Source organism: Nomascus leucogenys, chromosome 14, assembly GCF_006542625.1.
Source record: "Nomascus leucogenys isolate Asia chromosome 14, Asia_NLE_v1, whole genome shotgun sequence".
Lineage (NCBI taxonomy): Eukaryota > Metazoa > Chordata > Mammalia > Primates > Hylobatidae > Nomascus > Nomascus leucogenys.
This window is the reverse complement of record NC_044394.1, coordinates 35,244,532-35,266,078: the sequence shown is the minus strand read 5'-3', so window position 1 is coordinate 35,266,078 and position 21,547 is coordinate 35,244,532. Positions and strand designations below refer to the sequence as shown.

At 43.4% G+C, this 21,547-nt stretch overlaps 1 protein-coding gene and 1 long non-coding RNA gene across 4 annotated transcripts in view; both read left to right on the top strand.

Moving 5' to 3' along the window:
* Positions 1–21,547, top strand: part of TGFA (transforming growth factor alpha) — a 107,690-nt gene that overhangs the window by 70,463 nt on the left and 15,680 nt on the right. For 2 of the 3 annotated variants that reach the window (XM_003262520.4, XM_012501117.2), the window contains exon 3: positions 18,453–18,573. In XM_003262520.4, coding sequence (XP_003262568.1) covers positions 18,453–18,573 — 121 coding nt within the window. The remainder of the gene's footprint in view (positions 1–18,452; positions 18,574–21,547) is intronic. The other variant, XM_012501118.2, reaches the window with a different exon arrangement.
* Positions 2,855–17,106, top strand: LOC105738562. Its single transcript, XR_001114385.2, has 3 exons — positions 2,855–2,910; positions 15,992–16,116; positions 16,794–17,106. It is a non-coding gene; the product is annotated as an uncharacterized LOC105738562 (long non-coding RNA).

The following is a 21,547-nucleotide window of genomic DNA, read 5'->3' as shown; positions in this document are numbered from 1 at the left end:
AAACAAATGGGCTCAATAATGACATGGACAGTTGCTTCAAGAAAAAATAATGGGGATATCAAAAGTTAAATCATCATAGATCAATTCTGTAGATAGATGGTTGATCTAAGAAATTAATATTGTCTGGATCTTGATGACAAAGTAGTCATAAGGATAGGATGTGGTTTGACAGCAAACTTCAGATGGGTACATTTTCTGGAAATCTTAGCATGCCACAAATTGAACACCTGAAGAATTATTTACATACCTGTTGGTTATGTACTACTCAGAAGACAAGACAACAGGGACACCTGCTTCTGTGAATGCAGTCTTGATCAGAAAGGATAACAGATTGGTATCTACATGTGCTATAGAAGTGAGAGAAGGAAACACTAGGTAGAGTTCAATTTCAGGCAATCAGAGTGTCCAAAAATTCAGGGTAAAACCAGATGTGATCCCACAGCATGATTCTAAAAGGGAATATGGCCAGGCCAGTTGAGAGGCTCATAGAGTTCTGAGTTTGTAGTCAGAGGGTGCATGAGAAAGTAAAGGGGAGAGAGACTGTAAGGAACCCAATGTGGCTGCAGAAGGAATTCTCTGATACATCATCTAATAAGTTATGCAAGAACATCAAAAGAAGGACGTGTCCCAAGAGGTGACAAAGAATAGAATGGAAGAGCACTTTGTTGAGTGAACAAGCATGTTGGTGCCTCCCAGGTGTTTATGAGAATGTCAGGAAAACTGAAGGACAGAAAGAACTAGAGTTGTGGCTATTGGCCCCAAACCAATGGTTTTCTGAGGCTATCTTTGGGAGCAGACATGTAAAAAAAGGAAGGAATAAGTCCATCTCTTGTGGCAGGTAGAAAAGTTTAGTGCAGGACCAGGAAAAGACTATTATTGACATAATTTTGCTTTTATATTTTCTGTCAAAAAGAATAAAACAAACATAGTAAATATGAAATAAAAGGTTGAGTGAGTATCCTAGTAAAAGACCCCTAATACTACAGATGAATTTACTCGTCAAGGGTACAGATGAATTTTACCTCAATGTACTGAGAAACCTGTAGCAGAAATCACCCATCCCTGTTGGTGATTTTTAAGAAATAGCAGCAAATGTAAAAATTGCTCAGAGAATGGAAAAAGACAAATACATTTCTGACTTTAAAGATGTAAAATGCCTGAAGATTGTTTAGAATGTAGATGATAAAACTTGACACTCCCAGGAAAACATGAGGCCAATTTATTACAGCAAATAAAGAATGAAAACCTAAGCCCTTGAGTAAATCTATCAAAATGAGTCACAGCAGATTAACTTTACTTCTTTTTTAGTGTTGTAAGACTGAGGAGGGAAATGCCACCAGCATAAGGCTGTGTAAGAGAATACAAGTTGAGTTCAACAAGGCACATGACAAAATCAAAGTATTCAGTTGGACAAAATGGAGAAATATTAGTTACAAGAGTTCACAGTTGGCTAGTTAGTGAGAAGGAACAATGCCAGTGACCTCTTTAAATGAAGAGATCCCCAAACATACCCGACGTGGGTTCACCTAGAAGCTTTTGGGAAGGACAGGATGTTTTTAACTAGGTCATCTTCAGAAAACATTTGTTGATGTATCCATATTGACCTAGAAGGGGGACTCCTGGGTGTGCCAGCAGGCTTTATCCTTCTTTCCTGTTGAGAATTTTATAAGCAAATCAAAGGAAGACGTGTAAGGCAAAGTTTATCAGATTTAGAGACAACACAGTGCCCAGAATGATAGCTGAAGTATTGGATGATAGAATAAAGACTCAAGAGAAAAAAAAAGTTTTGAGCCAGAACAATGGATCACAGCCAACCAACCAAGTTAAATTGAACAGTGACACATTCATAATAACAGTTAGTATTTAGGTTAAGAGTAATGATTTAATTAGGAAGATATGAGGCCAAATTTGACAGTAGTTTAAGTGGAGAAACAGCCGGAGGCCTTAGGTGACCACAAGCTTATATAATCCAACAGCATTCCAGGACTGCTGGCAAAATTGATGGAGAATTAAGTTCTATCAATGTAGAAATCAGGTCATGGGAGGTGGTTTTCCTACTGTACTCTGTTCCTGTAACCCAGAGCTTTAGAGCTAGGACCCTGAGGTCACACTGCCTGTTTTTGGATTTCCCTTCTGCCTCTTCCTAGCCCTACATCTTTAGGCAAGGCTTTTAACCTCTCTAAACCTGTATTCCTCATCTGTAAAATGGATAGAATAATAGAATCTATACCACAGGGCTTTCATAAGAATTAGGTAGTAGGTATAAAACTCTTAACACAAAGGCCAACATCCAGCGTATTTGGTAAATGTGTTTTGTTGTTGTTGTTGTCACCATTACTCTATAGTAGACTATTTTAAGAAAGACACTAAAAAAAAAAAAATCAGAATTTTCCCTGAGGTAAGAGGTTTGCAGACTTTCTTGCTTAAAGAATACTTACAGAAACTCGAAGTGTATGTTATTTATTGCTATATGACAAACTAAAATTTAGTAGCTTAAAGCAATAAACATTTATTTTCCCACACAGGGTCTGAGAGGAATTCAGAAGTGGTTTTCCTGGGTCAGGGTCTGGGTCAGGGTCTCTCATTGCAGTTGCTGTCAAGATGGCAACTGGGGCTGCACTGTCATCTGAAGGCTTGAGTGGGGCTGAAGAATGGCTCACTTACAAGCTATTGGTGGGAGGCCTCAGTCTTTCCACATGGACCTCTCCATTGTGTGTCCCAATGACTTAGCAACTAGCTTACTCCAGAGTGACCAATCCAAGAGAGAGAGACAAAGAGAACAAGGCAGAAATTACAGTGCCTTTTATGACCTAGTCTCTGAAGTCACATCCCATTCATATTCTGTTGGTCACACAGACCAACCCTGAGACAGTATGGGAGGGGACTTCACAAGGCTGTGGATACCAGGAGGTAGGGATCATTGAGAGCTATATTGGAGGCTGGATGTCAAGGGGAGTTTAGGACCACAAAGACCCAGAAGTTTGGTGGCCGACTATAGAAATGGGAAAGGACTGCTGTATAGAAGAGGGAGACTTATTCTGTGTGGCTTCCAAGGATGGAATTCAAAACAATACACAGAGGTTTCTGGGAGGCAGATGTTAATATGTTTAAGGAAGAACCTCCTGGCAATAATCTGCCCAAATAGAATGCCAGTACTAAGGCAGCTCATTCTATTTGGGGCAGTAGTACTTAGTACTACCTTAGAGACTGAGCCCCTGAGTACTGGAAGAGTAGAGCACGGGCTGGGTGTCCTCTCCCAGGGACATGATATGCAGAACCCTGACTGGCTAGAAAGTTAGCTGTGAGTACCTCCAACTCTGATATTTCACTTCTGGATTAGGGGAGGATTTTGTGAAATGAGACCCTTAGGGCTTCATTTCTTTTAGTTTTGAGGAAAAACAAATTTTTCATGGAACTATGAGGTTTTGCTTCTGAATCAGTATGGCTTGGAGAAACTATTAAGAGGTAAAATGACCCTGGTGTTTCTGGAATCCCCCAACATTTCTCCTTTTAAGAGCAGAGCTCCAAGTTGCTTGATTTACACTTAGCCCAGGGGATTTAAACCACGAATTCCCAACTTTTTTATGAGGCAGAGCCTTTAGATCATGGAAGAAGCAGGAATGTTGGCATTGAGTTTTCCTCACGGGGAATCCTGGCAGACCTTGGAGAGAGGGAGGGGGGTTGCAGCTCTGGGGGATATTGTCCGGGGAAGGCTCAGATATCCACCAACGGAAATCAGTCCACTCTTTGAGTATGCAAAAATACTAGCTGATGCTTTGCTGGGGATTCCCATAGAGAGAACTGAGAATGCACTCATTTTTAAAATAGCCTCCTGGAGAAACTTTTTAAGTGGTTGGTAGGGGTGGCGAGGCACTGTTATATTGGTCACCATGTAGGCATATAATGTAGAAAACGTCCATAAGCAAAGGGTTTCCAGGGAAATTAACACTACAGCATACCACGTTTACTCCTCCCTTAGCCCAATCTACCCTTGGACACTCACTGAAATGATCAGTGAAATATGAAACCATTTCTAAATGTATATCAGTACTAGAAGCTCTGAAGAATTTCTGCCAGTGAGCGTGCAGGTGGCAGCCCTCCTACCCTAGTCCAACAATCACTCCTCTGGAAGACAGGATTGTCAGGGGCAGAATCACCCAAATAGCCCAACCTTGGAAGGCCAAGGTATGAGGGTGAGGGCAGGCCATCTGGATCCTGCCAATGCCTCAAGAAAGGACACAGTCAAGGCCACAATAAGTGACAAACTCAGTCACCTCTCACTACTAGCACGGCATGAATGTCTGGAAAACACAGGGGAAAAGAGAAAACTCTTTGGTGTGTACCTGTTGTCTCCTGCTTCTACCAAATAGATTTCTTAGATATTTGAAGGCACTACAGTTAAACTTCCCCTTTTCTGTCTTTATCTGGCCCCAAAATATTGAAGAGGGCCATTGTCTCTGATGGAGCCCAACTTAACTCCCCATCATGCTACACGAAAGCAGATCTTTCTCTGTAAAGATGACAATGCAAGAAATCACTGGCCACAAGAAAGGATTTCATCATATGCGAAGATTTTTTGAGGAATTTCAACTAATGCCTCTATTCCTAAGAAATGGGTAAAGATATTGAATAATCTAATTTATGTCTTCAAGACTGAAGCTGACATTGCATCTATGAAACAAGTAAGAAACAGCTACAAAGAGATGACGGAATATGGTGACCAATTTTAAATCCATAATACACTAATGAGCAGAAGATTAGATATCACAGTAAAGTCAGTAATTTTTTTTTAATGGGCTGGGAAATTTCTCCCAGAACTCAGGACTGAAAAACAAAAATAATGAGAAAAAAAGGAAAAAAGGACCGGGTGATCCAATATACAGATAATTCCAAAAGGAAAAAAGAAAACTAAGGCGGACACAATCATCAAAGATCATTGAAGAGAACTTTCTTAAGCTGAAAAAGACTTGTCCTTAAGATTGAAAGCATTAACTTCAGGGTAATTTAACCAGTTCTCATTGCAAAGAAAAGGTCTTAAAAGCACTGAAGTGAAAATAAAAACAGGTTACAAAGGAATATAGTAAATCTAGCTTCAGTTTTTTCATCAGCTACAAGCCAGAAGTCAGTGGTGGGAGGCCTATGGGGTCCAAAGCTCATGACCCAAGTTGTCATTCATATGCAAAGCCATGTACATGAATGAAACACAGATGTTCTCAGACATATAATATTTCGTTATGTTGATATACCTTTCAATGCCCTTCCTGGAAAAAATGTCCAAAGAGCCTCTTCAACTAGATAACAGCTGTATCAAGATAAAAACCCAAAAATGGGGAGGATATAATTTTTTCAAAACCAGTGATAATGTGTCCAAGCAACTGTTGTCAGTTTAGTTATACTAGTACAGATGTCAAAATTAATTATTGAAATGTAAGTTTTATATATAAAATAATGAGGATATGAAATCAGATGACAGAAATAAAAACTGGTAACTGGGAAGAAAAAGAAGGAGGAAGTAAGTATGCTAATTTTTTATCAAATGACACATCAAATTTCATTTTTAACATTGATAATTGAGAAAATAAACTAAATTTTTTAAAAATTTAAACGATACATTATAAAGAGTATTTATATTCTAAATCACCACAAAAGAGGAAAGAAGTCAAAGAAACATGATCTTTTATACAAAAGACAAAAAAGGCAACCTACTAAAAATAATAAGCATTTGTAAAATGTTTTCTAAACACAAGTTATTTCTTCTCAGTGATAAGATGGCAAGTGGTTTGCTTAGGATATTTGTATTTCCAAAAATTATACAATGAAGATGCATAACTTTTTAAATGACAAATTATAAAATCCCTTGTGGGGGCTGTTATAAAAAGTTATTTGATGTGTAACACATTACCAGTAAAACTAAAGAATGGATGGATGAGAAGTTCCCAGTTATAATAAGATATGATCAATATATTCTGGGCCAGGATGGTGATGCTTTTTTTTTTTCCAGTGGTATCGATTTAAGATTTTGCAGCTGGTGAGATACATGATCATGGCCATCTGGAGAACTGTAGGGCACCCATCTTCTATGTCGAGAAGATTGATGTTATAGTAGTTACCATGCTGTCCTGCCTTGGCGATTTCTGCCCGAGGGTTTTGAGAATGCAGTAAATTTGCATCAGCTGTATAGCATTTCCATCAAAACAGTTGTGCCCTGCCTGCTGTCAATTGTGGCGGCACCACTTTGTATTTTGTTTTATAGAGTTGCAGAAGCAGCATTTGCCCCATCCACACTTTGTTCAAATTACAAAGCTGATCTCACTCTTCACCCCAAAAGACTGTTACTACTCCTGGAGAGGTTTGTGAAGGTCGACCTGATCCCTTCAGGATGGAGAACGGACAGAACAGACCTTAAGCTGGGGACCAGGGTTTCAAAGTGGAGTCTCCCAATCAGGGCCAGATTGACTTCAGATTGTAAGCACAGGGCATGTTGGTGTTTGGGCGAGGCTCCCAGAAGAGATAGAGAAAGACAGAAAAGGATATGATTTATTGTGAGGATTCATCCCACATCAGAAATTCTGTAACCAACCCCTAAACACTGTTCAGACTTCAGGCTTGGCATTAGAGTAACACTCCCTGCTGTAACAGATAAACCCTAAATGTTGTTTATTTCCTGCTCATGTCAAAGGCTCTGCAGGTTTTCCTGGCCCTACAGACTTCTTTCCATGTGCTTATTCAAGGACCCAGGCTTCTTCCATCCTGTGGCTCCTCCCTCCTCCATGTCCTGCGGGAGCCTCTCTAATCAGACAGCAGCTGGGAAAAGACAAAGGGAGGTCATACAGGGAGGTTCTTATAGACCAAGCCTGAAAGTGGAGCATGTTATCTCTGCTCAGATCCATTGGCCATATCCTGGTCACACGGGCACACCTAAGTGCAAGGGAGGCTGGGAAATGTAGTCTCTCTTCTCAGGAGAAAAATACTCTGGATTTAGGGGAACTTCTGGGAGTCTCTGGCCCACACTTTATCTTTTGCATATTCCCTGCCTCCTTCAGAGAGCAGTTTCCCAGCTGAACTCTTTCAATTAAAAGAAAAAAAAGTGATGTAAGTATAGTGGTTGGAAATGGAATGGATCAAATAGGCCGTACTCTTTTGGGATTTTGTTGTTTATGGTGGGAGTGTGTGAGGTTTCTGTCCATAGAGACCAAGCCTGAGGTCATCTCTTACCAAACATCTTTCTTCTGAGCATCTTCTGTCTTCTCTAAATGATTATTTTGTCTCCTTCCTCTTTCTTCCTTTTTATTGATAAAACATGAGACAGTAACATGATTTTTCTTGTGCAGATTAAATCTAGATTCCTCAAGGCCAGTCTTCTATAACACTACAATTCTGTCTGTGAATAAAACATTAACAATAAAAATTGGTTAAGCTTTAACTGTGTTTATAATGTTACGGGGTTTTAATTTTAAATGGTTGCGTTCAAACTCTAAAATGCTCACTTCATGAAATTTGAAAATGTATAAAAGAAAATAATTGCATATAATTCAACCACTCTCTTACATCTCAGCTTCTTTCCCCTCGAATATAATCTTGATTGAAAGGCTTTTATCTAACGACAACCAAAATCATCTGTACAAAACTCAGAGGGAATAGGAAAGAGAGTCACATTTTTGTCATGGGGCATAGTCCCAACTACAAATTCACTTCTATGTTTTTAAGACTGTTGAGCTTTGCCTTAAATTTACCTCTGTATTCTTCAGTTTCCTCACTTAAAATGAGGAGTATCCTTCTTCCACCCACACTGCATCTGCAAACTGCAGATGAAAAAGGCACTGGTCAAAAGTTCTGAGGACATAAAATGTTCTAGAAAAACAATCATCCCAATAATGCTTATATGTGCTCAGTGTAGAGGGTTTAAATGGATTATGGTTCAAAGACTCAACAAGAGGAAGCATTTTTTCCTAAGGGTGGATTGAGAGTTTCCTGCCAACCACTTTACCTAACAATTTTGATATTTATAAGGAGAATAGAGGCACACAGACTGCAAAGGCAGGTAGCCCTGGGCTCTAACGGGGCTGTTCCTTCAACAAAGCCAGAACAGAATTCCCCATCCAGCAGGACTGGGCTCCAGTTCCCAGAGCCATTCACATTCTCATTCAAAGCCAGCTGATGAGAGCCAAACATAGACCTCCTTGTTTACCTTGTGAATGGAACTTGGAAGTAAAGTATTTTCCAAATGCTGGTTGACACCAACAGAATGTAATTACAATAAGGGGCTTTCTGGTTTGAAGATATGAAAGAAGGAAATGATTTGTCTCTTTGAAATCAAATTATCACATATTAAAAGAAAAGGGGGAGGCTTAGCTTCCAGCCCTCAAAGCAAAATCATGACCTGTAATTTTCTTAATTTCTTTTTTTTTGCTTAAAATTACTAAGACCAAGGTAGTAGGGATAGAAGAAGCAACCTGGGAGCTGGAGAATGGGGTCATGAGGAAGAAGAGGAGCTTAGTGGCAGACAGTGTGATCTTCGTCCAGTATGTTTCCTGTCTATTTCCATTGCATTTTAATCCATAATGAATATAGAATGGTGATTGGCAGGCTGCTTGTGGAGTCTCATACCTGCCTCTCTCCTCCTTGTGCGTTTTCGGGGAGGCAGTGGTGTTCCCAGGGGGAATCAGGGTACAGGTAACAGGCCAAGTTGAAGTATGTATGTTGTGCATCTTTAGATGGACACAGTCTCTGGTTTTAGCCTGCACTTAACATGATTCCACTGAGGTTTTATTTTAATTTTCCAAAGCCTCTTTGCTAATTAAAGCCATTTGCCTTGGGACTCTTAGCCCTTTTAATTCTAAAATGCCCCTAAATTTTCCTGGTAATTCCTGATTTGTTTATTTTCCAAATGAGAGTCATCTTGAGTGTGTGGAAGATGCCCATAAGGACTTCTTAACTCTCAGCTCTCTCTCACACACATCCACACACACACACACACATGCCCTCTGAAGTGACAGTGTGCTGTATTAGAAACGGCGAGAGCTTTAGAGGAAACCAACCATGAGTTCTGGTTTCCGCTCTGCCATTTGCTGACTTCGCAGCACTGAACAACTTTAACCCCCCTCAGCTCCACTTTCCTCATCTGTAAGTTGAAATAGTAAGGATTCCCTTGCAAGATTTTTGTGGGGATTAAATAGAATTCTCTCTATAAAATGCTGGGCATAGCACTTACAGTGGGTGGACAATCCAATAGTAGCTGCTCCTAATAATAATAATATCATCATCATAGTCCAACCTCAGAAAATTCTACATTGGGTTAAAAACTCTAAGACCAGGTACTTTAGATAAAATTGAAAGCTAGCAAAATACTTCTGTGTTCATGTTATCTGATTTTCTTCTCCCTGTTGGAAAAGAAAAAGGTACCAAAATGATGCAAACTCCGCTTTTGCCTTCAAAGTAAGCATGGTGAACCCCACTGGGGCTTTTCTGACTGTATCTTTTTTCCCAGTACACACACACACACACACGGCTGCTGTGTTATCAATAACCAGTATCTTTGTAGGAAAGTAGAAACTAAATTGTCTGCTTCTTTACCAATATCTTTGTTTGAATTTGGTTCCATCACATCTGATGCCCCTTGGGTTTTTCCCAAAGGGAGAAATGGTCAGAGGCAATTAAAATGGCTCAGATGTTCCCTTAGGTTTCCCCTACAGCATCTTGTTTGAAGCTGCAAAAGCAATTCAGAAGTCCATCTTAGGCCTGCCCTGAGCTGCTAGACAAGAGCACTCTGTAGCCCAGAGGTTCCTGCCCTTAGTGGAAGGCCTGATAGCATCTCATGTTCCAGCCACCACCCTACTTCCAGCAGCTCCTCAATTAACCATCATCCCTGGACATGGAGAAATCTCTTTTGCATCTGTATTTTCAACCACTGCTCCCTTGTGAGAATAATAATTTCCATATGTATAATTCCCCACTCCTCCCCCAAATAAAGTAATACTTCCTCTTGTTTCTCCTGAAAGTGCCCCTGATTACTAGAAGATGTTCACTAGTTAAGTGTTCCCCCTTCCTCACTGCCAGTGTGATTTGTGGGTTGGGATCATGTGCCTTCTCAGCATTTGTCTTTCTGGACTTGAGTAGCATCCTAATTTTCTATAGCTCTTCAGTATCTCAATATCAGAGAAAACAGATCAAATTTCAGTTCTACTACATTCCAGCTACATGTCCATTGACAAGGTTATCTAAACTTCAGTTTTGTTTTCTTACCTTAAAAATAGAGACTAATAATGCTAACCCCACAGGGTGCTTTTGATGTTTAGTGAGATAATATGGAGTCCCTGCCCTTCAGTGGGGATGGAGGGGTGGGTAGGATCTAAAGTCAGTGTATGATCAGGGAAAGTTAAAAAGCAAATAGGGTCAGATTTGGTCAATATTGGAAAAGATCACTGAAGAATTAGGAGATTTTTTCAGGGATTATGTTATAGGAAAAATATTGTTCTCTTTTAAGCATAGGAGTTCTCTCAGTAAATTGAGAATCTGGGGTTGGGGGATGGTAGAGACAAAAATGGCCCTGCCCCACCCCACCCAGCTGAACAAGTGGAACAGCAAGAGAACTGTAGCACTATAGTTACCTTTCTCTCTTTCACTGCTTAACTACGTAACGAAGGCCCCTTCTCTCTTAAATGATGGTACTGCAGAGCTAAACTCTGTTTTCAAATGGTTTTATATCCATCATTTAAAAGAATTTCAGTGATCTTAGGTTTAATAATGAATGAGTTGCATAATTATATTTATCTCATCTCCACTATCCCACACTCCCCCCTCTAAGACAGCAAAATTGAATTCCCCTCATTAGTTGGTAACACTTGAGATCAATTTCCTACTGTAAATGTGACAGTAAAAAAAAAGGGATTCCTTTTCCGTAACTCTGCTGACATCAGCCGCTCATTTGAAAACTCTCTTGTTCTTCTGCCTGCACACACAGCCCCAGGAAATGCCCCTGTCGATCAGTTTCCTTGATGGGGCATTGCTCTCTCTGCAAAGGTCAGTAGTATTGCCACACTAGATGCTGACAGTGCCCTTCTTCTTCGGGATCATTCACAAAATGTAAGAATTATCCTCACCTCCCCCCATATGCCCAGGGGAGCAGGACCCCTGCTCACCAAGTCTTTCTGGACAGCCACTGGGTTCTAGACCATTTACTTCTCTAAGCTCTGGCTTAGCAGTCCTGCCACCCGAGTGTAAGCCTCTGCACCAGCCTCTCCTTCACTCCATAGCTGCCTTTGCAAGTTCACGCATCGCCTCCCAAGCTTGGAGTTCCACCCTTGTAAACTGGGCCTGCTGCTGCCCTGAAGCCAGCCTCCCATCCCAGAGCTGAGTCCAGAGCTTTGGGTGACTCCAGCCTGGCCTCGGGGTGGAATGGAGGCCTTGATACCTGGGAGTATCAGATTTACACCCCCTCAGCTTCCCCAGTAGCTACTGCTGACTCCCATCTTTACTAAATTAATCTACTGCCTTTTCTCCTAGACATCCAGAAAGTATTAGTTGGCTTTGCCATTGTAGTATCTGAAGACAAAATATTTAGTCCCAGGTCAGAAACTTTGGCTGAAAGTTCCTACTAAAAAGCCAGATGTCATGATTAAATTGTTAGAAAGTTAGCCATGATATCTGAGGAAGTTATGAAGTGGCTATAAATGATGTAAGCTCTGCAATGGGCAAACGTGTTCGCAACTTTTGACATCTGGGGAAGAGAGTTAAGAGCCACGGGCTCAGCCGGCTCCCACTGACCAGCACAGCATGAAGTCCAATTAGGGCTGCTTTTAAAGGGGGTGATTGTGCTCAGTGGTGTGGACGCTGCCCCCAGGGGAGCAGGGCTGTTGGAAGGAGCTGTCCAGATGGCTGTCTCCCTGGCTCCCCTGAACTGCGGAGACCCCTCCTGTGAATTGGATGGGGGATTTCCCTGCCCCTCAATTGCTATTCCAGACCCTCTTCCTGTAAGTGGGGTTGGGCTCCAGGCCCTATTAGTGGGTCTGTGGTCTCTGGGCAAAGCTTTCACAGCTTCCCCAGAGAGCAGTGGTGTCTGCAAGATGTGCGTTTGGTTAACATGCTGGAGGGGCCTCTCATAAATTTCATGGCAACAGGAACTGAGTGGCTTTGAAACTCCAGCTGCTGGTGGGCTCGATATGAGGTCTGTTCCAAAACCTGGAACGTTTGCTTTTCCTATCATCAGCCCCAAGTGCTACTCAGACTTGGTGTCTGGAGGAGATGGGCCAGAGTCCTGGGGGCCAGCGCCAGTCCTTCTCTGCCCTCAGCTGGTACATCTTGGGGAGACTCTCTTTGGATATTCCCTGCTGGCCTTTGCCACCTTCCTTTTCTAAATGATTCTTTTTTTTTACTTTTAAGTCTCTAGGACTTTCCTTCCCTCACTTGCTATTGTCTTGAATTTTCAGAAAAAAACAATAGAGTGGGAAAGGGAGAGTGAAGGGAGGTAGAGAAAAAAATAGGGAGAGAGAGAAAAGCAGGAAGAAAAGACAGAGGCAGACTCTGAGAGAGAGGCTGAGAGAATCATTCTTAGGAAAGATACCAGGAATTTGGGGGTTGCCTTGTAATGCTCATCTTTATAAAATAACTAGAGGCAGTTTTGCCCCCCAAGGAGGAGGTGGTACTCTAAGTTACTGAGCAAACCCTTGCCCATTGACAAGGTTGTCCAAGCTTCAGTTTAGTTTTCTTATCTAAAAAATGGAGACTATTTAGGTTAAAGCAGGCCGCCTACCCTGCCTCGACTTGGGGGATGATGTAAGGAAAGCCCCCAGCACTTAGCAAGCACTCAGTAAGTGACATCCCTGTCCCTGCCCTCCCCTACCTTCACCAAAGTGCCTTTCATAGGAATAGCCTTGTCTGCCTGGGCTGACCCTGCTGTGGTATTGGGGGTGTTCTTTGCTGAGTCTGGGGGGATCTAAGACAAACACCTTTAAAGGCCCTCAAATGAGAACAGTTACTCCCCCCTCACTTGTTGGAGATGGCTTTAGTAAAGCACATCAGCTCACAAGGCTTGCACAGCACCCTAGGGACGCACAAGCCCCCATGCTGCCCCTCCTGGAGCTGGCTCACCCTAAAGGTGCACAGGAAGAGCAGAGTGGCCACAGTGTGGCTCGCCCTTGGCACTGCGGTTTGGCCCACTCCTCCCTGTCTACTTAGGTCTCAAGTTTGAATCACATCCCCTATTAGAAAACCTGTGGCAAGCTCCAAAGCTGCCAAATATGCCAGTGGAAGCGGAACCCGTTCTGCACATGGTGCACATTGAACTTCCTGGGTGGTGGGGGCAGGACAGCACCCTGCGCAAAGAACCTCGAACTTGAATTAAATGCTTGTTTTTAAGAAGTTTGGTTATGTGGGGGGGGCGGGGGGAGAATGCACATAACAGAATAGAAAGAGTAAGCTTAGGTGCATGTTCGCATGCAGTGTGTACTTACATGGTTCTCTCTACATAGTGGATTATAGATGGGTTTTATTCTCTAATATGGTATTTATTATATATTGATTTATTTTAATTTCCTAAAATATATCACTTTTGTAATGAGAAAATGTCTTAAAACTTTTTCAAAAGTTTTAAGAGTGAATGTATCACGGTTGTAGTCAGGAAAAGGGTTTTTTTAAATAAACAACCTTTTAATGATAATCCACTAGCGTCAAGCTCCCTTCATCCTCTCTGCCCTTTGGGCTGAGGCAGACAGGTGGAATTACGGAGGACCAGGAACTTGCACTCTAAGCCTCAGGCTTGTTTCCACTCTGGTCTCTGAATACACAGAGGGAGATCACCATGTGTCATCTGCCATCACTGTTACTGTTGCATGGAGCTTCTTCACAGCTTGGACTCTTCTGGCTTCTTAGTGAGCTGTGTGAAGTGAGGGAACTGATGGTTTACACAGGCAGATGCTTCTTTGGGAAATTGTTCAGGATGTCATTCACTATAGCACATGAAGTCCCCTTCAAAAACCCCCGCAGAAGAAGAGAAGTTGCTCTCTGACCATTGCTCTCCAACCACAGACTTGGGGAAAGCTGAGCCTGTCCAGCTTGTGCAGAACAGGTATATATATTCCTATCTAATGAACCTTATACATCCTTGCTAAGACTGCCAGGAGGCATAGAGTTAGATTTGTCGCTCAGTTTTGGCATGTGCGTGTGATTTTCTGATATCTGTCTTTGTGTATTAACCTGGTGCCTGTTTTGCTCATTGCTGCTCCTTACCCTTACTTTCCTTTGGCCCAGTCTCTCCTTCCTTCTCTCACTGCCTGCCTGTCTGTTTCTTCCTGTTTCCCTCCCTCCCCTCTTCTTCTCTTCCTTCTCTTTCTTATCGCTCTCATAACCCCACCCCATCTCTGTCTACTCTCTGTCTCCCTTCCTGTCTCCTTCCCTCCTTCTTCCCTTTTATGTCCCTCTCTCCCATCTCTCTCCTTCTCTCTCTTTCTCCCACACACACTTGTTTCTCGTTTGCATTGCCTTTTTATGATACCTATTTTTATAACACCACCTCATGTCATTTATAAAAAGAGGCAAAGGTATCCATCAATAGGGGTTAAATGAGACCATAGCAGAGTCCACCCTTCACCAGTTTTGGAGAAGTGTTCTAAAACAGATTCCAAGTTTTCTCTTTCTTTGAGTGTATTTCTACTGACTAATACTTTACCACGAAGAACCTCAGCAGAATTCAGGCTTTAGAATCACACAGGAGTTTGAAGAGCTGGAAGGTAATCAACTCGAAAAAGGACCCTGGCCTTTCCACTTTTGCAAGAGCCCATCTATCCTTTGCTTCTGTGTAACACAAGCCTGCATCTCAAACATTAGTGTGCATCAGAATCACCTGCAGGGGGCCAGACGTGGCGGCTCGCACCTATAATCTCAGCACTTTGGGAGGCCGAGGTAGGCGGATCACTTGAGCCCAGGAGTTCGAGGCCAGCCTGGGCAATGTGGTGACACTCTGTCTCTCTACTAAGATACAAAAATTAGCTGGGTGCAGTGGCATGTACCTGTTAATCCCAGCTACTCTGGAGGCTGAGTGGGAGGATTGCTTGAGCCTAGGAGGTCAAGGCTGCCCTAAGCCATGAACGTGCCACTGCACTCCAGCCTGGATGACAAAGTGAGACCCTGTCTCAAAATAAAAATATAAATAATAAATAAATAAGTAAATTATCTGCAAGGCAAACATTACAGTATAGCAATTCTATTTCAATAGGCCTGACTTTAAAAAATCACCCAGCAAGTTTGTCCCACAGATTTCTGGGCCTCACCCCAGAGATCCTGATTCAGTAGGTCTAGGCTGGGTAGGGGTGGCAGGCAAACTCAGGGGAATGTGAAGCTGTCTGTCTGCAGATCACACTTGGAGGAACTCAGCCCAAAGCCCTGACAAAGGGACTTCCTCTAGCCACTTGGAGGTGGTGGTTTAAACGGCCTTTTGTGGAGCCTGTCAAAAGCCTTTTTGAACATGTACATCAAATGAGATCCACTAGCCCAGCAGTCCCCAACCTTTTTGGCAACAGGGACCAGTTGCATGGAACACAATTTTTCCACGGACTTGGGAGGGGTGCTGGTTTCAGGATGATTCCAGCTTGTTACATTTATTGTGCACTTTATTTCTATTACTATTACATTGTAATATGTCATGAAATAATTATACAACTCACCATAATGTAGAATCGGGAGGATCCCTGGGCTTGTTTCTCTGCAACTAGACAGTACAATTTGGGGGTGATGGGAGACAGTGACAGATCATCAGGTATTAGATTCTCATAAGAAGCACACAGCCTAGATCCCTCACATGCACAGTTCGCAATAGGTTTCCCGCTCCTGTGAGAATCTGATGCCACTGCTAAACTGACAGGAGGCGGAGCTCAGGTGCTAATGTGAGCAATGGGAAGTGGCTGTAAGTACAGATGAAGCTTTGCTGCCTTGCCGGCCTGCACTGGCCTCTAGAGTCTGGCCCCTTCATCTCTCTGTGTTTGCTCCTTGACAAGTTCAGTGAGCACAGAGAAGCCAGTTATGCAAAACTACAGCAGACCCTTCCTGTCTCAATTCAGCATCCAGCGTCTACTGTTAGCCAGTGACTGGTCCTGTTCTTCAACCACTCAAGCCAAGCACATGCAGGTGACTGTAACCAGCCCAGGCAACTGGACCCAGCAGTCCTGCAGACTCCTGCTCAGAGGAGGATCCAGCAGCCTCAGGTCGACATCTCTACCTGGCTTTGGGCTTCTCTGCTTGTCCTCATGTGTGAAAGACAGTAACTGTCATTAAGGGCTAAAGGGGACACTTGGACTTTTAGTTACACCTCACTGAATGTATGGGGGGATTACATACTGTAGTGGTTTTATCACATGTGGATATTCATTCATATCTTGGGATTGTCAGTGGTGACAACAGGAGAGCTAACAGCGAGTGTCATACCACACAATCTCTTGAGTACAGAACTTAACAAGCATTACCTCATTCAACCGCAGAGGCACCAAGGAGGCAGGGGGACCCGCTGTCTTGTAGCTGCAGAGGCAGGCTAGGAGAGGCCAGCTGCTTCAGGTGGCAGAGGCAGGATTCAAACCTGTGTCTCTGACTCCAAAGCCCATGCTTTTAACCACTACGCAATGTGTCTCCTTCAATGTCAAGGATTCTGTTGTATTTTTAGCCTCTGCTTTTCCCCCCTGGAATTATGGGATTTCTAAAATGATGACGCTTCTAGAAGCAGCTCATGAATAGAAAGATAGTAACAGGAGTTTAATATTTAGTGATGGTCTAAAATCTCCCAAGATGTGAAATGTTCTGTCCTTTCTCAGAGAGCAAGAGCTCTAGGAACATGTTTTTTTTCCCCAAAAAAAAAAACTAACTGGGAAAGACCCACTCCTGAAATACCCAAAACAGAAGCATACAAGGACCTGTTGAAAGAAGCAATGGAGACTATATCGATGGAGCTATCTTGAAATAGCTACATACCATGCCTCAAATTTACTTTGGACAAAATGGGAGTGGAATAAAATAAGCCCAAAGTACTGCCTGGTCAGCAGGTCTGTTGTGCATGATGGTGCTCCGAATTGGCTGGCTATTTTTATTCCTGTCTGAAAGCCAGGGATGGAAAACGCTGAGAGGTTTTGTGACCACCCCAAGCTCGTGAGAGTCATGGTACTAGGGCTCTGAGTAGGACCCGTCTCAGCCCCTACTCGGCTCTTTTTTCTCTCTCCTCGTTATGGGAAAGAGAAAAGAATTTCCCAACACTGACTGTGCTGCTCTCATATGGGTTTCTTGCTTTAAGTAATCTTTTTTTTTTAATTATTTAATTTTTTTAAGTTCCAGGGTACATGTGCAGGATGTGCAGGTTCGTTACATAGGTAAACGTGTGCCATGGTGGTTTGCTGCACATAACAACCCATCACCTAGGTATTAAGCCCAGCATCCACTAGTTCTTTTGCCTAATGTTATCCCCCCACACCCTCCCACAAAAGGCCCCAGTGAGTGTTCTCCCCCCACACCCTCCTTGTGTCCACGTGTTCTCTTTTTTCAGCTCCCACTTATAAGTGAGAACATGCAGTGTTTGGTTTTCTCTTCCTGCGTTAGTTTGCTGAGGATAATGGCTTCCAGCTTCATCCATGTCCCTGCAGAGGACATGATCTCATTCCTTTTTATGGCTGCATAGTATTCCATGGTGTATATGTATCACATTTTGTCTAGTCTGTCATTGATGGGCATTTGGGTTGGTTCCATGTCTTTACTATTGTGAATAGGCCTGCCACAAATGTACGCATGCGTGTATCTTTATAATAGAATGATTTATATTCCTTTGGGTATATACCCAGTAATGGGACTTTAAGTAATCTTTATAGCCTTATCACTCCTAATCCTACCAAGAGAAGCCCTGCTACCATCTTAGTGTATATCCTTCCCAGACTCCTTCATGTCTAATTTCTATTTGTGTTGTTTTTTTTTTTTTTTTAAGGAGGATCATACTATATAGACAATACTGGAAACCCATTTACTTAACTTACTATATATCATAAGCACCTTTTTGCATCATTAACTCTTCTGCTTCTGCATCAATTTAATGGTTACAAAATATTCTTTTGTACCTTTCTGTTCTCTTGCTTTCAAAACAGATTCTTATGAAAGCTATCTAAAAAAAAATCACTGTCACTTTGCAAAAGTGAAATTAGGTAGCTCTTGTGTTGAAATAGTAAAATTGCTCTGTTATCTTTGAATTACGTCAGTTTGGGGGGAAATTTGTTTTGCTGTTTACAAAAACAAAAAGCTGGAAAGCATGCTATACAGGAGCTCTAGGCCTGTCTTAGGCTTTAGAAAGTGAGAGCTGAGGAGGGTGTGCCCCAGGTGAGAACCCAAAGTCCCAGCCATCAGGGGCTCCACCTTCTTGACTGGTAGGGTGGGAGGTGTGGGGTATGCACGTCAGCTGTTCCTGGATCTGAGCCCGCATCTTTCCTCTCCCCCAGCAGACCCGCCCGTGGCCGCAGCAGTGGTGTCCCATTTTAATGACTGCCCAGATTCCCACACTCAGTTCTGCTTCCATGGAACCTGCAGGTTTTTGGTGCAGGAGGACAAGCCAGCATGTGTGTAAGTATCCCCTGTTCTCCTGGAGATCTGGGGCTGGGGTCAGTCCAGCATCCAATTAGAAGAGCATTTACCTTCACAAGACTTGCCAGAGGCCCCAAGACCCTTGGAGCCAGATGTGTCAGAGGATTGGAACAGTGGGCTGAGGGACACCTTTTTCAAAACCAGATGGCTAAAAATCCAGGTTCCAGGGCTCCCAGCCCACAGCCACTGAGGCAGAACCCCAGGAAGTTCAAGCCTGGGGCTCTGCATTTTTAACAAGCATCTCAGGTCATTCATGGGTTTAGCAAAGTCTGAAAATTCTTGGATTCATATTTAATTCATAACTTAGAATTTCTGGAGCACAAGGCACTGGGATGGATACCTTTGAGTGGCCAAAGTCTCTAAGATGTGGTCTCTGCCCTCCAGCATCTTCACAATCCAGCTCATAAAACAAGCCAGAAGCGTAGGCAAAGGGCTAGTGTACATAAATGGTAACAGAACGAGGAGCAACTTAGAAATAAAGATGCAAGACATGCATGGCGGTCTCCACACCTGGCTGAGCATCATCCTCCTTGAGGGGCTTCTTGAAGTATTACTGAACCCTGCTCTGACCTACAGAATCAGAATCTCCAGGAGTGGGACCTGGGAATCATGTTAGTTCAGAGGCACGGTGATTGCCACAGTCAGCCAGGTTGGGGAAGAAAGTCACTCAAAGAAAGCTTCCCAGAGCAGGTGTTAGGGTTAGACCAGTTGGGGGGAGTAGAGAGGTTGTTCCAGGCCTCACGTGCTCAGGGGACCTGCTAATGCAGATCAGTGTGGCTACACCAGGGAGACAGAGAGGAGACAAGCTTAGAGATAAATTGGAGGCCAGAGCCTGTTGAAAGCTGTCTTTATTCTTTAGGCAATGGAAGCCATGTGGGTTTCAGAAAGACATAGTCAAAGACAATCAGTCTGTCTATAATAGAATACTACTAGGGGGACCTATATTGAACCTTGGCACTATTACATTTGGAGCTGGGTCATTCTGTTGTGGAAACTGACCTGTATACTGAAGGATGTCAGCGGTATCCCTGGCCTCTATCTACTAGATGCCAATAGCACTACTAGCCCTGGCCATGCCAATCAAAAATATCTCCAGACATTGTCAAATGTCCTCTGCAGGGCAAAATTGCCCCCAAGTTAAGAGTCATGGATCCATATGAAATTGCCATTTTTGTAGGTCAAACATGGTTGAGGATTGGCAGTTTCATACTAATCGTTAATAAAAACTGGCACCTATTAAAGTTTTGGCTTCATGTCAAGTACTGTTTGAAGTACAATCCATGTGCTAACTCATTTAATCATACTGACCCCATGAAGAAGAAAGAGAGGCTATACCCAGCCCGCATGGCAGGGCCTGGACTTGAACCAGCCTCGTTGGCTCCTGAAGCTGAGTTCTTAGCCATGATACTTAAGGCCATCAGATGCATCAGCCCAGGAGCCTGGGGACCAGGAGAGCCTGCTGCAGTAGGCGGTGTGGGCAGGGCTTTCCTCTGTCTGAGGTGCAGCTGTATGAGCCTGGGCAGGCCCCTCAGGGTGCCTCTGAGCCTCACCTGGAGAGGAAGAAGGAGAGGCACACTGGCCACCCTCCTCCTCGGAACACCGCAGGGCTAAGAAACTCCTCCAGATGGCAGGCCTCCGCACCCTGTTAATACAAAGCACGATGATGATGATAGACACTGTCATTATTCATGATTATCATTCTTATTAATAATTAACATACTAGGGGCCCCTGGGGGACTGATGGGGTTGTTTTCATGAGTGCCCTTGTCATTGTGGAAAAACACTGGCCCTGAAGGAAGTTTGCCCTCTTGACCCAGATATCAGAAAGCTTCCCTGTACAACAGGCAGAAGGTACTCTCCCACCAGCCACGTCCAGGGGTCGGCCCAGAATCAAGCATACAGGGCCTCTTGTGTACTGGGCTATGAGTTGAGAGAATCCTCTTTGGAGAAAAAGGGCAGGTCTTTACCAAGTTCTGACCCAAAGTGAGTCAGAAGCTCAGTTTTTCTTCCTCAGGTGCCCTCCCCACCAGATCAGGGCTGGTGTAAATTTTCCAAGAGCTGGCAGCCAGGCAAGCCAAGCCACAGCCACCTGTGTGGTAGAGGAGCCCCCTCTTCAGCTGTTGGAAGCCTTCTGAATGCTAGGGTGGGTGACTGCTCTCCCATTCCCCTTAGTCCCAAGCCCTGCTCTTGGCCAAAGGGAATATAACTGTCCATCACATTCACACACCCTTACACTTTGCTAATCAGGGTGATTGGCCATCTCTCCACATTCACATCATACACATTACTATTAATAATAATAGTAAGTGCTCAATAAAAGCTTAGTTCATGGCAGGCATGGTACCCAGCACTCTGCATACCATAACCATGGATCCCTCACAACTCCCCTCTCAAGTAGGGATTATTACCCTTGTTGTGTAAGTGAGAAAGCCGGGGTTCAGAGAAGTTGAGAAACTTGCCCAGAGTCCCAGAGCTAGTAACTGGCAGAGGTGGGGTTCAGTCCCATCATTCCAGCGCCAGAACCCATGCTCCCAGCTGCTGCCCAGAGGCTGCTGTGCCTCTGCTTGGCAAAATTCACCTCAAACCACTCAGCTCTTTTGTTTCCAGGCATTTTCCCCTGCAAATTAACCCTTCCCCTGAGAAAGGTCAGGGTCATCCCCAAGCTCAGTCCCCTGACCACAAACTCATAACAAGTTTTTCCTATGGGCCAAGTGCGGGGCTACAGAGACAGCTGAGACATACTCACATTTGGAAAAGCTGACCATCTTGGGGGAGGCATGGCCATGCAAACAATTACACCTCTTTACCTCAGCTTCCCCCCTGGATCTTGATGGCCCAGGGACACTATTCAGTCTACAGAAATGCTTTACATGGCAACAGATAGTGAGCCACACTGTTCTTAGATGGCTTTAATCAGTTGTCAGCATTTTAGAAGGCAGATTTCACATTTCCA